Source organism: Arvicola amphibius, chromosome 5, assembly GCF_903992535.2.
Source record: "Arvicola amphibius chromosome 5, mArvAmp1.2, whole genome shotgun sequence".
NCBI lineage: Eukaryota > Metazoa > Chordata > Mammalia > Rodentia > Cricetidae > Arvicola > Arvicola amphibius.
In genome coordinates, this window is record NC_052051.1 from 135,063,776 (window position 1) to 135,080,376 (window position 16,601).

A 16,601-nucleotide genomic window follows, 5' to 3' on the forward strand; every position below is an offset into this window, starting at 1 on the left:
GGGATACATAAGGAGAAACCTCATCTCGGAAAATAATAAATAAATAAATGAAGGAATGAATGAATGAATTAGTAATTTTAATCCACAATACTGCGCCTCTCCAAGGCAGGTACATCTTTCTGCCTTGCATTGTGGGACTTTGTGAACACCTGTAGCCCCTTTAATGGATTGCAAACTCCCTGAGATCAAATCCAGGTCCATTATGTTAGGTCTCAGAATGTGCATATATGCAGAAATTATAGTCTTGGCTTAGCTCAAACTGGACTATAAAAGAATTTTTTTTTTTTTTTTTTTTTTTTTTTTTTTTTTTTTTTTTTGGTTTTCCGAGACAGGGTTTCTCTATGGCTTTGGAGCTGTCCTTGAACTACCTCCTGTAGACCAGGTTGGCCTCAAACTCACAGAGATCTACCTGCCTCTGCCTCCGGAGTGCTGGGATTAAAGGCTAGGATTTCTGTCAATTAGATAAAAAAAACAGCCTTCCTCAAGAACTTGTGAAATGAGTTTCTTCCCACAAGGAATCCTCTCCCTTGCCTCTGAAAGAAGGGTTATTTGGCTCTCCATTGACATATCAAATGCCTATAATGACCTCCAGGCTCCCTCAGGCCTTACTCACACTTATTCTGCATCTCAAAGCCCCCACAAGCCTCCTGGCCCCTTGCACCTCCCAAGTCCTCCCTACTGCAACAAAACCCCTAATAATCAGTGAGACTCTCCCACCATTTCTGCTATCTTCTTGGCTACCTTAGTCCTGGCTATGTCATGCCTGTATGTGCTGCTCTTACAAGGGACCACTGGGTTGCTCATAGCTACTAGTAATTACAGCTACTAGGGGATCCGATGCCTCTGGCCTCTGGGTACCTTGTGCACAATCCACACAGAGACACATAATTTAAAATTTCTAAACTAATCTTAAAAATCAAATGTTCAGCTGGGCGGTGGTGGCATACACCTTTAATCCCAGCACTCAGGAGGCAGAGGCAGGCAGATCTTTGTGATTTCGAGGCCAGCCTGGTCTATAAGAGCTAGTTCCAGAACAGACTCCAAAGCTACAGAGAAACGCTGTCTGGGGGGGGAGGGGGGGGATGTTCTTCTATCAGAGCTGAAGTGGCAGGGCAGTCCAAATGTCTGGATTCCAAGAAGGGACGTAATTTTCTGAGAAGACAGAGGACATGCAGTGATAGTTCCTTTTCTATCACTATGATAAAACACTATGATCAAGACGACTTATAAAAAAAAGTTTAATTTTTTAAAAAAAAGTGTTTAATTGGAGGGCTGGAGAGATGGGTCAGCTGTTAAAAGCATTGTTCTTCCAGAGGTCCTGAGTTCAATTCCCAGAAACCACAAGGTGGCTCACAACCATCTGTGATAAGATCTGGTGCCCTCTTCTGGGGTGCAGGCACACATGCAGGCATAACACTGTATATATAATAATAAAAATAAGTGTTTAATTGGGCCTATCCAGTGGGTTAGAGTCCATGATGGTGGAGCAAAGGCCTAGCAGACATGGATAAGAGTGAAGAAATCAACCAAAATATTAAAGAATTGCCTTAAATATCAAAGATCAAAAAAGAGCTAATATGATAGCATGTAACCCTGTGATCCTAAGACTTGAAGAGAATTGACTTCTTTTGCACTCACATGTTCTAAAACCTCCAGAGGTGGGAACTTTGAGAGAGCATTACTTGGTTTAGGGGAATATAGCAGGCTTAATATAGGAGAGACATAAGACTTTGCCTCCTTCCCCAGGCTCTCATAAAGGAACAGAAAGCCTGAGCCACTCAGAAAAATAATCTGTCTCCCCAGGTAAAGGCACACTGCTGCTGAAGCAAGGGATAAATAAATACATAAAGTCCCTGGAAAGACAAGACTCGGTTCTGAGACAACTCTACACCAACACCCTCTGTTCACCGCTGCAGAAAGGGCAGAGAAGTCCTGCTTTGGAAAGGAGATGATGTAGGTTCAATATAAATAAGTCAAAGTGAGATATGATGCCTAAAGCCAAGTATTACCAACACGGAAGCTAAACACAGACGATGTCAGCATCAAACGAAAGAACTGTGTCCTGGATAATTACCTACCGTCTTCACTAGACCCAGACTTTTGAGATCTTTGGTGGTTTTCCACATTGGAGAAATGTCTATCTTGGTTGACAGTTATTAAAAAGTTTTAATTATTTTTTTAACTTCTAGGGAATAAGAGTAGTAAATATTCAGAAACAATTCGCTGAGGTGAAATAAAATATAAAGAAAGTAAGGAATAAGAAGAGGAAGAGGATGCTTAAAAAGGGTTTCTAAGACTCAGGCACAAAGCCTACTAAACACAAACTGAATTGTAACAACAGAGACAGAACTCCTTTATCTCTGTGCTCCCGATCTAGCAAACAGGAACATGCTTCAGTTTCTGGAAGCTTGGCAAAGGTACAAAAGGACATCCCTACTGTGCAGACAGGCAGGACAGCTATAAGCTTAAGGATGAAGAATGGGCAGTTGAGGGCTAGAGAGATGGCTCAGAGGTTAAGAGCACTGTCTGCTCTTCCAGAGGTCCTGAGTTCAATTCCCAGCAACCACATGATGGCTCACAACCATCTATGAGATCTGATGCCCTCTTCTGGTGGGCAGGCATACATGTAGACAGAACATTGTATACATAATAAATAAATAAATTAAAAAAAAAAAAAAAGAATGGGCATTTGAGAAACCTAAAGAACAATGACAGAGGATAGGAAAACCGTGACACACTGAAGGGAACCATCAAAACACAATCCAGATCCAGTTCAGTTAACTGGATCATTCAAACTTCACACAATGGGCCTCCACAGGACACAATCCGTCCTAAATCCAGGAGCATCTGTATAGGGACAGACCATAAATCAGTCATTACTGTAGGCTGTATGTGGGGCCGAGCTGACCACCTACAAGCACATCAAAACTTTGGGATAATAAAACTATATGGTGAATGTATGTAAGAAAAATAATAACTATACAAGAAAATCTTTGAACAGTTTGGTGGCTGATTAGGTCAAATATTAAAATGATCAGGCCTGATGGCACAGACCTATAATCCCAGCTAAGTGGGAGACTGAGGAAAGAATATTACAAATTCAGACAGGGCCTTCCTGGGCTACAGAGATAGTTCAAGTTCAAACCAGAGATAAATAAAAATATAGAAAGGGATATTATAGTGTATGCCTTTAATCTCAGCACTCGGGAGGCAAAAGGAAGGTGGATCTTAGTTCCAGGCCAGCCTAGTCTACATTGTGAGTTTAAAACTACATAGTGTAACTCTATCTCAAAATATTCGAGGAATGGTTAGGAGTTTAAAAACTGGAAAGCTCTGACTCGCACGACCCTTTTCAGTCAGAAGTTAGAAAAACTAACTTCTTGGGTCAGTGGCTTCATCGGTTTTTAAGCTCCAGGACACCACCACCACCCCCGAAAAAAAAAAAAAAAGGTTTATTCATCTTAACCTCAATTTCCTTTTCTATAAAAGAGGAATCCACATCCTAGCCACAATGGTAGGGTGGCAACATATGATAAAGGATAGCTAGTTAAATGTGATTTCCTAATAGTGACCCCGCTTCTGTCATAAAGAATAAAGAACCTCCCCGAAGGGATTCGTTGTCTTCTACGGTAAACTTACTAGACGTTTTGTACTTTTGTTTGCTAAATATAACAACGGAAGAGCTACTGGGAACATGAGAGACGCAGGCATCGGTGCCTGGCTGCGACTAACCGCCTTTCGACCCCAGCCTCGTCTAGCGATCCTCGATCGGTTCCTCCATCCTTCGCATCAAGGATGCGCGCACGGCAGCTGGGCGGAGTTCTGACGCGCAGTCCCGCCCCGCGGCCGCCCTAGGCGCGTGTATTAGACGTAGCGCGGCGCCCGCCCGGAGCCTGTCGGGATTGTGGCGGTCGGGCTCCCGAATCGGAAGCTGGTGCTGCCTCGGGACTCCCGATATGGCGACCTCTCTGGGTTCCAACACCTACAACAGGCAAAACTGGGAGGACGCGGTGAGTACGCGCCGGAGAAGGATGCGGGGGCGGCGAGGCCGGGCGCGATGGGAGGCCATGTCCCAGGCTGCGGCGGGATCGGCCGGAGCCGCGCTGCGGCCTAGCTCGGCGGGGCAGCCGGAGGAGAGCCCTCGTGCGGCGGACCAGGGTCCTGGGACGAGCGCTGTACACCCTGAGACTCCACACTTCCCAGAGGCTTTCATTTTTTCCGCTTGCCGGAAATGCAGACAGCGCCCCTTCCCGCTTCGCGCGGTCAGTGCCGGAGCTGGGGCTCCTGCCAACCTTGCACCCTTACCCGCCCTAGAAAGTGACTGAGGGAACAGGGTCTTGGGGACTTGATCTTCAATCAGATTTCCCATTTTCTTTAGGACTTCCCCATACTGTGTCAGACGTGTCTTGGAGAAAACCCTTACATACGAATGGTGAGTGCTTGCCTGTGCCGCGGGAGTTCACTGTACATTATATTGTCCTTGCACGCTCATGGTGAAGTGTTTCTCTTGGCCGTTAGAAGGATTGATGCTCTTTTACTAGCAGGGCAACTTGCAAAGTAATGCCATGCGTACTTCCTCTCCTAGACACTGAGCAATAATCCTGTAATGTAGGAGCTGTAACATAACAGCTAATACTTGTTGAGCATCTTCCTAGAAAGTAGGTCTGTTGACGGGAGAGTCTATCTTTATGTGGCTCTACTCCCTGATTCCCAGTCAGTGTCTTTCAGCCACTGCAGCTTGTAGTCTTTCTAGTTTAAGATACACCTGTCCTTTTCGTTTGTTTGTTTGTTTCGAGACAAGGTTTCTCTGTAGCTTTGGTGCCTATCCTGGAACTAGCTCTTGTAGACCAGACTGACCTCGAACTTCCAGAGATCCGCTTGCCTCTGCCTCCCAAGTGCTGGGATTAAAGGCTTGTGCCACCACCACCTGGCTCACCTGTCCTTTTCAAAAAGGGTAAAGTGGCCACAGTCATCATGATTATTTTAAGATTATATGTTGGGATCAGCCTCAGAGATGCTGACTGACTGGTTTCATGGGGACAGAATGTTGGATATATATAGTGCATCAGAACAGTTACCTTCTGAGCAAACTGTAGAAAGTTGGCCATGGCTTCATTCTGCTTGATCTGGGGTCTGGGAAAACCGTTAGGGATTTCGGTTTTCACGCCGGAAGAATTTGATATTTATCCTATCAGTTCACACATATATTATGAGAGATTAAGTTGCATGTCCATGTTCTAATATAAAATAGTTCTTATATATTGACTACTTTTTTATTGCTAGACATAATTAGTTGTAAAACAAAGATTCCTAAGCCAGTCGTGAATGGTGATTCGTGCCTTTAATCCCGGCCTTTTAGGCAAGTGGATTTCTGTGAGTTCAGGGGCATTCCAGACTACAAATCAAGCTCCAGACCGTCCAGGACTGTGCAGTGAGACCTTGTCCTTTTCCTAACGCACATAGATATCACACCCCCCACTGTCTGCCTCCTCCCAACCAGTGACCTAGGGAACTATGCTGAGAAAAGACTGTCAACCAGATTTCATGAGTAGATGCTTTGCAAAGCCGCTCTAGTTTCAGGTGCCACCATCTCCAGGCTTGGTTCTCCTATACCAATCGTAAGCTTGGTGGCCAGCCAGATGGTTGGATTGATATTTATACCAGTTTCCTCAAAGAGTCCCTCAAAGGGAAACACATGCTAGAAATTGGAAGTTTTCACCTGGAAAACAATGTGGCCCTTGAAATAGCCACCTCCCAGAACTGATTTTTAAAAAAATTTAGGTTAGTGTACAAAGTAATGGGTTTCATTTTGTCATTTTCATACATCTGTCACACTTTGTTTTCAATTGTTCCCTCCTCCGCTATCCTCTCCCTTTCTCCCTGCCCCTTTCTGGTTAGTTTTCTTATTTCCCCCAGTATACCCTTCTTTGGGGAGAGGGGAGTGGAGACAGGGTTTCTCTGTGTAGCCTTGGCTGTCCTAGAACTCAGTCTATAGACCAAGCTGGCCTTGCATGCAGAGATCACCTGCCCCTGCCTTCCAAGTGCTGGGATTAAAGGCGGGTGCCACCACGCCCAGCTGCCCTTCTTTCTAATACCTGATTTCTTATCCAGCCTCCAAACACACACACACTTCCCACTCAGGATCCCTTCTCTAGGTTCATGATCTACACACACAGAAGTACAATCTGAAATCTAGGTTTCACATGTAAAAGAAAACATATAGTGTTTCCATTAGGAATTTTAGTTCTTGGGAATCAGAAGTAAATCTAAGATTTGTGGCTCTGGGAAGACGCTTGGTATTAGGTCCATTCTCTTGGGAGAATATGACCTTGTTGGTATATCTGTCTTAATTTCATTTCTCTTGCTGTGATAAAAGACCCTGACACAAGCAGTTTAGGAGAAGAGGTTTATTTGCCTTGCAGTGTATAGTTAACGGTCTGTCATTTGGGGGCAGTCAGGGCAACAGGAACTTGAAGCAGCTGGTCATACCACATTCAGGTCAAGAGCAGAGAATGAATGCATGTGTGCTTGCTAGGGCTGAGCCCCTTCTTTACTCACAGGGTCTAGGGTCCAAACCCAGGGAATGGTGCCACTCATGATCAGGCTGGTTCTTCCCACATCACCTAAAGAAACCAAGATACACTCCCATAGACATGCCCACAGGCTGATGTGGTCTACACAATCCATCATCAAGACTCTCTTCCCAGTTCAGTCTAGGTTATGGCAGGTTGGCTGTTAGATCTAACCTTCACAGTGCCCCTTATTGTAACAGTTTAAAGATGATTTAGGTTTGGTTTGGTTATCTTTGTTTAGTGCCAGGGATCTCCAGACATATAGCTTGTTTTGTGTTTGGGGGTTAAAAAACAGTCCCTTTTGTTTGTTTGTTTATCTGTTTGTTTTCTCTGCTGTAATTCCAATTCTTTTCTATTTCAGACCAAAGAAAAATATGGAAAAGAGTGCAAAGTAAGTGTGTCTGTTAAGAAGTAGCTATTTCTTTTTTTTTCTTTTTTCTTTTTTTTTATCTTTGTTCTACCCTTTAGTCTACCAGATTAGCTTTGTACTTAGTTTTGAGATCCTTGGATCAGAATTCATGCTCATGACTTTCATGTGTAGTTGGTATGGTCGGTAGCTGACAACTAGTATGGGAAATAAAAGGACCCTCCTACTGTAGATTCATTAACAGGTGTCTGAATCTGCTCTGACTGCCATGGGTTTCTGTGCCAGGTGTTGTCTGGCTACTACCCAGGAGCGTTTCAGCTGAGGAGAAGGGTTGAGGCTGTCATGGTATTCTCAAAGATAATATTTCCTGCTTTGCTTTCCCTGTTCCCCACCAAAAAGATAAGTCAGATTTTTAATGTTTGCCTCTAGGTGGGAGGACTTTGATTTTCTGAATATTTATTTCTGTATTTTGTGAGCTTTTTAACTACCAGAAAAGAGAAAATAAATGGAATTGAGGGTTAGCTGGCATATATAGATTAGGTACTTGCTAAAGTCAGCTCTCCATACTTAGTAAATCTGGGTTGAGTCCAGGTCAGGACCATTAACATTCTGTGGTTCTCGATGTGTTCAGATCTGTGCCAGACCATTCACAGTGTTTCGTTGGTGCCCTGGGGTCCGCATGCGCTTCAAGAAGACTGAAGTGTGCCAAACCTGCAGTAAATTGAAGAACGTTTGTCAGACCTGCCTGTTAGACCTCGAGTATGGTATGTTTGCCACATCCACTAGACTCGATGCCTCCCACTACTCTGGTTCTGATCCCATTGTAGAATGCCTACTGGTTTTGCTTTTCCCAGGCATACACTTATAATTAGGCTTCTGTAGAGTCCCCCTGAGCAACAGTAGGAACTTGAGGAGCAATTGGGAAGAAGCCAGAATTGACCTGCACCTCATCTGTGTAGCCATTTGGGGTGAAAGGCATTGCTCCTATGTAATAGGCTATTCCTTTGCCTGAAACTTTTCTTATAGTCCCAACCAGAAGTTCCTGGGCTAATGTATATGCTGTGGACTTTCGTTTTAACCGTACTGTTAGGACTGGGTATTGCTACTATTTCAAAACATTTGCTTCTGGGATTTTTTTTTAAATGTAAATGAAACTTTCCTTTTTAAAAAAGTCATCTACCAGTAAGGGAAAGTGTGTGTGAGAGTATGTGTGTGAGTATGCGTGCGCATATGTGTGTTATTAATGCTAATCTGTTCTCTGTTCTGACTACATATTGTTTAATATTATTCATGTTTGTCAGGAGCGTTCGGGCCTGGAGTACAGTGACCCCTTAACATAACTGGCTGTCCATAGGGCCTTCAAGGCCAATCTAACAATTAACCATTTTGTTATATGTGTTTTAAATACATTTGGTAAAGCTAGATACATTATTAGCTTAATTTGGCCATGGCTAAAGTCTATTCTTTGAAACGATTTTCTAAAACGTTCACCTCACCCAATTCTGTGACAGCCCAGGAATTTGGACAGTTTAAGGTGCTCTGCAGCAGTTCTCAGCCTGACAAACAGTTTGATTTAAAATATGTAAGCTGTCACCAAGTGTGTCGATGATCTTTTTATTTTAAAAATGTATTTTTGTTTTAATTATGTATATATGTAGGAGTGGGGTGCACGTGTGAGTGCAGAACAGAGTCCAGAAGAGAGTGTCACCTTCTGGAGCTGGGGTTACAGTGAGCTACCTGCACGGTTATAAGGACCGCACTCTGGTCCTCTGCAAGAACAGTGTGCACTCTCAGTCACGGGTAGCACTCTAGTCCCCACCAAGTAGGAAAGAGAAGGGAAAGATAATGTTGTCGTTTATGTACCTTTTGTACATATTCAATATGAATTTTTTTTCAAATCTATATGATTTTCCCCCTCCATTTCTTTATACCAGGCCTACCCATCCAAGTTCGTGATGCAGGATTGTCATTTAAAGATGACATGCCCAAATCAGATGTCAACAAAGAATATTACACACAGAATATGGAAAGAGAAGTATGTTTTTTATTTTAATTAAAATCTAATTACGTCACTTCCTCTCTCCTACCCCTCATATATGTCTTCTCCCTCCAACCCCTTCCAACACCCCCATTGATGGCATCTTTTTCTTTGATTATTATTGGTTTGTGTATGTGCACAGTGCAAACATATAAATACAACCTGCTGAGTCCATTTAATGTGGCTTATGTGTATATGATTTCAAGGCTGATCACTTTTATTAGATAACTAATTAAGGAGTTTATCCCCAGAAGAGACCAATTCTCTTTCAACAGTCATTAGTTGCCTGTAGTTCTTTCTCTAGGAATAGGACCCATAAGATTTCCCCTTTCTGAATTAGTATATCTAGAATGTTTTTGAGGGTTTCTCTGTGTCCCTGACTGTCCTGGAACTCGCTCTATAGACCAGGGTGACCTTGAACTCAGAGATCAACCTGTCTCTTCCTAAGTTCTGGGGTTAAAAACATGCGCCACATACCCAAATTAGTATATCGGTTCTTATCTTTATTTAGGATATCATGGGTATAGCTTCCCTGCCATTTCTAGGAAACACAATCTCATACCAGACTTCTGGTCCTTTGACCATTTTGTTGATGTATTGTTTGTCTGGCAGGGATAGATTGTATACATGTCGTTCTGGGAATTGAATCCAGGGCCTCGTGATTGGTGTGGTTTGTATTTGATAAAAGTCCTAAAGAATTGACAACTATAAAGTTGTCCTCTTCATGCAGATTTCTAACTCTGATGGAACACGACCAGTTGGCATGCTGGGGAAAGCTACATCCACCAGTGACATGCTGCTCAAATTGGCCCGGACCACACCGTACTACAAAAGGAATCGGCCCCACATTTGTTCCTTCTGGGTGAAAGGAGAGTGTAAGAGAGGAGAAGAGTGTCCATATAGGTAAGAGCTGAGCCTCACTTTCTGTATTTACTCTCAGGGAACTGATTAGTGGGAGGCTTCAGTTTAAATTCATACTTTAGTGTCTAAAGGTCTTATGGTCCGCAGAGTATATCCTGTCCTAGAACTGTTACATTTATAAGAACCTAGCTAAGTTATATTTTCTACGTAATGACTGAGAGAAACTAAATTGCTATGTCACATAAAATACATACTGACTTGAAGTTTCTAAGATTACTTAGTGTCATCATTTAAATAGTTTGAATAGCAACATATAGTTAAAATCAAAATAGACCAGACTTCTACAGGCTACTTTTTTTTTCAACCAAGACTGCCAAACATCAGAACTAGGGGTTCCAACTAATGATTTGTCAACTGTAATACCTGCCCCCCCCCCCCCCCCAAAAAAAAATCAAACCATGTGCCCTTTTTCTAAAGTGAAGTCCATAGCTTTAGTCAGATTCTCTTCCAGCAGTGTAAGTAGATTACTTAGACATAGGATTACTTAGGAAGTCTTTATGTGGTATAGCAATCCCTTAGTATTTGCTCTGTTTATTAACAGTATTTTTATATGGACATGGTTTCTAGTTTGAAAGGCATTGAGGGACTTTATCATGTAGCTACTGTAGAGTGATCATTTTTCCCTTTGTTTCACCTTTGTGCTTTTTTCATTTGTGAATCTCAGACATGAGAAGCCTACCGATCCAGATGACCCTCTTGCTGATCAGAATATAAAAGACCGGTACTATGGAATTAATGACCCTGTAGCCGATAAGCTGCTAAAGCGGGCTTCAACCATGCCTCGTCTAGACCCACCAGAGGATAAGACCATTACCACACTATATGTGGGTGGTCTGGGAGACACCATTACTGAAACAGATCTCAGGTTGGTGGGCTTCATTACAGAACTCTTCTTTGCTTTTAACTGCGTTGGAATAGTTTGCAAAAAACATCGCCTTACATGATAATTCTAAATCAAGTTTAATTTTTTTTTAGCCAGCCTATCATTGGTATGAATGATGACTGAAAGTTTTATAAAAGTCCTTTTTATGATGCCAGTAGTTCCATTTCTCAAGGGTGCTTTTTCATGTTTGCATTAGAAAATAAATATGGGCCTAGTGGTCGACTGGATTTTTTTTTAATTACTGTGTATGTTTGTGATGTATGTGTAGGCTTGTGCAAGTGACTGCAAGTACCCAAAGAGGCCACAGGTGTTAGAGCCTCCTAGAGCTGGAGTTACAAGTAGTGAGCCCCTCGACATGGGTGCTGGAAATCAAACTTAGTCCTTTGCAAGAGCAACATATGTGCTCTTAACCTCTGAGCCATTTCACCAGCCCCTAGTATGAATTCTTAAAGGATGACACACATACTCATACACATCCAATTATTATGGATGGTAGCAAGCCCTGTGGCTCTAAGCCTATGCATGTATGTATGTATATGTGTATGTATGTATGTATGTATTTTGGTTTAAATTGCATTTTGTTTGTTTTTAAGCAGAGGTCCTGATTTAATTTGTATTTCTGGCTTATTCTGTGCTTAACTATATAGCTTTTCCAGTGAGATTAAATAGAGAAGAAACTCCTGCTCTTGGTAGCCTATCTCCATCAAACCCTATCTCATTGAGCCAGTAATCTTCAAGGGCCAGCTAACTTTTTATGAAAGGGCTCAAGAAAATACTTTGGGCTTAGTGGAGCACATATGATATCTTCTGGATATTGCTCCCCTTTTTGTTGTTTTAGGTTTTGATACAGAGTTCCTACAGCTCAGGCTATCTTGGAAAATTTACATGACCTTAAACTCCTGATCCTCTTGCTTTCTTCTCCTAGGTATTGCATTGATACGTATTAGGTACCAGACCTGACTTTTTTGTTCGATTAGTTTTATTTATTTATTTATTTTTGAGGCAGGGTCTTGTCATGTAGCGTGGATTGGCCTGAAACTCAAGATCTTCCTCTCTCTTTGACACTAGGGTCTGTGCATGGGCCACCATGACTGGCTTTCTCCTTTGTTTTCCATTTTTTTCCTTCTTTCAGTTTTAAGTATTTTTTATTTCATTGAATTAATAATAAAGTGATAAAAATTATTTTTCCAGTTCTAAGAATTGAACTGAGGGTCTCTCACATAATAGACCAGCGTTCTCTGCCACTGGGCCGTACAATCTTCAACCCGTAAACACGTTTTGAAACATTTTCTGCTCATGGCTTGGCATTGTAGCATTTGCTTGCAGTCCCAGCTGAGGCAGAAAGATATTTGACCCCATGAGTTCAAAATTAACCTGTGTAACACAGCAGGGCTCCATTTCAAATGGAAAAAGTCTTGACTCATGGACCGTAAGAGCTGTAGTTTGCCAGTGCCTTATACTTGGGGTAGGAAAGTGTGGCTCTTCAGTAACCAAGGAAAACCCCTCCTCTCCTCCACAAGAAAAATCCAGAGATACATGAGAACTCTTTCTTAATTTTCCTTTTATCTCCAATAAGCAACCCCTACATTAGGGCCAAGTTCAAGGAAAGCCTAAAGACAAGCATGTGTCCATGGGGCCACCTGCCTAGTGGTGACTCAGAACATTGTAAGTTTATAGCCCTTTCCATTTCCCAAGGCAGTGTCTGGGTTGCTAACCTGTTTCCCTTGGCTGTATTCCTTCAGAAATCACTTCTACCAGTTCGGAGAGATCCGCACGATTACAGTTGTGCAGAGGCAGCAGTGTGCCTTCATCCAGTTTGCCACCAGGCAGGCTGCTGAGGTGGCTGCTGAGAAGTCCTTCAATAAGCTCATCGTGAATGGCCGCAGGCTCAATGTGAAGTGGGGAAGGTAGGAATAAGATTATTCTGAACAGTTCTGGTCTGGACACTGAAAGCCTTGGGTAAACAGGTTTGACAGGACCTTTAAACATCTTTAGAAGCTACTTCTCTAGTGTTTTTATTTTAGTGACTTTATGTGAATGGATATTTTGCATACATGTATGTCTCTGTACCACTTGTGTGCTTGGTGCCAGAAGAGAGTATTGGATCCCCTGGGACTGGAGGTACAGCTTAATTATGAGTCACTGTGTGGGTGCTGGGAATGAAACCAGTGTCCTCTGAAAGGGCACTCATGATCTTAACTGCTGAGCCATCCCTCCAGCTCCCTTATTTAGTATTTGATTTCTATGGCTGCTTGGAAGCGTCTTGCTTTAGAAATGTGTTTAAGGTCTTGCTCTTATGACCTGCTCCTTTGAAATTCTTCATGTTTTACCAGCACTATGAGCCAAGCATAATGCCAGGTTACCAAAGATAGATGTTGAAGGGTTCCACTGACTTAGACTTAGATTCTCCCCTCAAACAGAAGAATGTCTGCTTTAAGTTTGAAATTGACTGCAATAAGAGAGAGAAATAAAATGCCCTAAGTTTCAAAGGGGACTCTGTCTCCATCTTGGAAGCAGAGAGGAGCAGTTTGAGAGCAGCTTCCCTTGGTGGAGTGCAGTCCTTTCTCTGTGCTGAGCACTTGCTCTGCACGTGAATGTTGTCTGCTCAACAGTGACCGTGGTTTGGGTTTGAGTTTTTTGACACAGGGACTCTCTATGTAGGCCTGGGTGTCCTGGAACTCACTGTGTAGACCCGGCTATCCTGGAACTCATAGAGATCTGCCTGCCTCTATCTCCCAGATGCTACGATTAAAGGCAAGGGCCACCATGTCTGGCCAATGACAGTTTTGAATCAAACTTGCCACCTTCAAAAATCTTGCTTTTAACCACTCTACATTTTGTCATCTGTGGGAAAAGAATGTTTGCTAAAAGGGGAAGGAGTGATGGGGCTCATTTTACCACAGAATGAGTTAAGCAGTGGTAGGAAAGAAGACTGGACAGGGTTCTTGATGTCCTGTCGTGTATGTCTCCAGATCCCAAGCAGCCAGAGGAAAAGAAAAAGAGAAGGACGGAACCACAGACTCCGGGATCAAGCTAGAGCCTGTCCCAGGGCTTCCTGGAGGTAAGTGCAGACTTCTTGCTGATAGAAACTCAGTCAGCTGGGGTGCAGCAAACCCAGGATATAAATGGTGGATATGTGGTATTGATTGTCTTCCTAAGTGTCTGCTATTTCCTCTCCAGCTCTACCACCTCCTCCTGCTGCAGAAGAGGAGGCATCTGCCAACTACTTCAACCTGCCCCCAAGTGGCCCTCCAGCAGTGGTGAACATTGCCCTGCCCCCACCCCCTGGAATCGCCCCACCCCCACCCCCAGGTAACTACCTTCTTCCTTCCTGGCCCAGAAAAGTCCCTGTAAAAGTTCTGCACCTGAGTTGAGTCTGAGACAGTTGGGTCCTTTGTGCTTGCTCTGATGGAGAGTCCTGATTCTTTACTCTTCTGGACTCGGAGAAGAAAGGCACCACTCTGTAAACCTGGGCATAGGTATCGTAGGGTAGAGTTAATGCATAACAGCCATCTGCCACCAGTCTGTTTCGCATTGTAAATTTTGTACTGACACCCTAGAGCCCTGTTACCTGTCCACAGCAAGATGTGGGCCTTGTGTCAGGATGGGAATCGGTAAACACTGCTTTCGTTTAAAAAAAAAACTTGCTACAAAGAGACTATCGTGAATTGTTTATGGACTTGAGTTACATTTGGGCTCATTCTTTATCATGTCAGTTCAAGAGAGCAGTAGTGCCGTGTGACTGTCCATGACAGTGCGAACAATGTAGGAATAGTGGGTGGCTGGTGTTCTTTTGATGATGAGCCTGTATGTTTGAAGAAAGTCTTTCCATTCTGGAGTCAAGCAACGAGGCTAATGATGACAGAAGGGATCCTGGCATCAACCTGGTTTCTTTCTGGTCGCCCACAACCTGATTGACTCCTGTCTGGTAGGATTTGCTATGTTTGATTAGTAACAGACAGTTGGGTCTGAAGTTTTTTGAGCTGAGAGGAAAAATTAAGGAATATAGATAGATATTCCTAAGCAGGGACTGTGCTCTGCCATTAACATTATGTCAGCCTTGATGTATATGTAGGTGGTTTTGATCTTAGAAAGATTCAGGGATTTGGAAGGTTGTCAAGGGAACTGCAAGTTTTAATTTTTTCTCTTCCACATCAGGTTTTGGACCACATATGTTCCACCCAATGGGACCGCCGCCTCCTTTCATGAGGGCTCCCGGACCAATCCACTACCCTTCTCAGGACCCTCAAAGGATGGGAGCTCATGCTGGGAAACACAGCAGCCCCTAGCACAGCATCACCACTCGGGCTCTGAGGAAGAAAGGGCGCTGTAAAATCCCAGTAAATGACTCCTGGGATCAGTATAATTTTCCTTGCTTTGTAGTTTCCATGGTAGCTGAATGTGTTCAGATGTGGGCAGCCAGAGAACACAGCTATGCTTCCCCACATGTATCAGAGGATCAGCAGGCCCAAAACAAGCTGCCATGAACACAGCTGCTTACCACTAGAGCAGTACTAAGATAGCCTGTGTCTGTTCCCTTCCCCTTGTGAGGAACTTGCACATGGGCGAATTGGAGTAACTAATGGAGTTACTATCCCAATATGTTTGTTTTGTATCTCTTTGGGTGGGAGGCAAAAATTGACCTGAGGTTTGGGGGAAAAAAAAAACTTTTGACCATTTTTATGTCTACTTGGTATTTTCTTTTTCATCATCTAAAAAAATTTAGTACTAATCATTGTAGTGGCGTAAATGTGATTTAACTAATTTGAAGTCATACCCTCAGAGAGAGAAGCAGAGACCAGAACTCAGCACAGCCGATATTTTCTTTGCTTTTAAAACTTCATACGTTACTAAAGGAGTCAACTGATAATTTTACTTCTCCACACTGTCAGAAAAAGACAAAAATAAAAACTTGCATTTTATTCCTATTGGGTAGAAACCCAAATTTTATGGCGCTGCATATCATTGATGAAACCTGGTACCTGAGATGAAATGGTTTTAATGAACTTGGTGTAAAACACTTCAACAAACTGAAAGGAAGAGACTTGGAGTGCGTTTCCCCGGAGCCTGGCCCCTGCAGCTGGAACATGCATCTTCAGCATTCACCTGTGTGTCTTCAGCCGTTCGTCATTCGCTGCCTCTGGGCAGGAGACTGTTCAGTCTTAGGATGTTTGAATTTAACTGAATTGTAGATGGTAAGGGAAATTTGATGTTGTATTGTATTTTTTGTTTTTAAATAATTAAAACGGGTCAATTTTCCAAATGTTCCTGGATTTCTGTTTCTTTTACCTTTGGTATTAAACTTGAAATTGGTAAAAGAAACAAATTATATGCATGTGAATTTTTAAATCTGGCAGGAGGTGGGCAGCATGCAGTTTCAGATAATCTCCATAGAGCTCAGGCTAGTCTTATCAGTCCCTTGAGGACTGGGATTAAGTTGTTTTTTTTTTGTTTGTTTTTTTTTTTTTTGTCCATTCCATGGTGGTAAAAATACTCCACCTTTTTAGTACTAAGAAGTTGGTAGTAGGGTTGAAATAAAAACAGACAGAAAGCTGAGTGTGGTAGTGCACGCCTTTAATCTTAGCATTCAGGGGGTGGGGGCAGAAGCAGGCAGATCTCTTTTGAGTTTGAGTTTGAGGCTAGCCAGGGCTACATAGTGAGTTCTAAGACAACAAGACATAGTGAGACCCTGTCAAAAAAAAAAAAAAAAAATTTTAAATTGTCTTGTCTAAGGCTTTTGATATATGGTAATTTTGAGTGGTTCTTACACAAGCCATGGTAAAGGAAACAACACAATCTAAAATATATTTGATGCCATTT

At 42.8% G+C, this 16,601-nt stretch overlaps 1 protein-coding gene across 1 annotated transcript; it reads left to right on the plus strand.

Annotated features, from left to right (window-relative positions):
- The first annotated feature begins 3,881 nt into the window (after nt 1-3,881).
- Nucleotides 3,882-16,044, plus strand: Rbm22 (RNA binding motif protein 22). The gene is made up of 11 exons (XM_038330361.1): nt 3,882-4,010; nt 4,379-4,432; nt 6,934-6,963; nt 7,571-7,703; nt 8,874-8,974; nt 9,708-9,880; nt 10,563-10,763; nt 12,524-12,688; nt 13,754-13,842; nt 13,962-14,093; nt 14,940-16,044. The coding sequence occupies exons 1-11, from the start codon at nt 3,957-3,959 to the stop codon at nt 15,068-15,070; spliced, it is 1,263 nt and encodes a 420-aa protein (XP_038186289.1). The 5' UTR covers nt 3,882-3,956; the 3' UTR covers nt 15,071-16,044.
- The last annotated feature ends 557 nt before the right edge of the window (nt 16,045-16,601 follow it).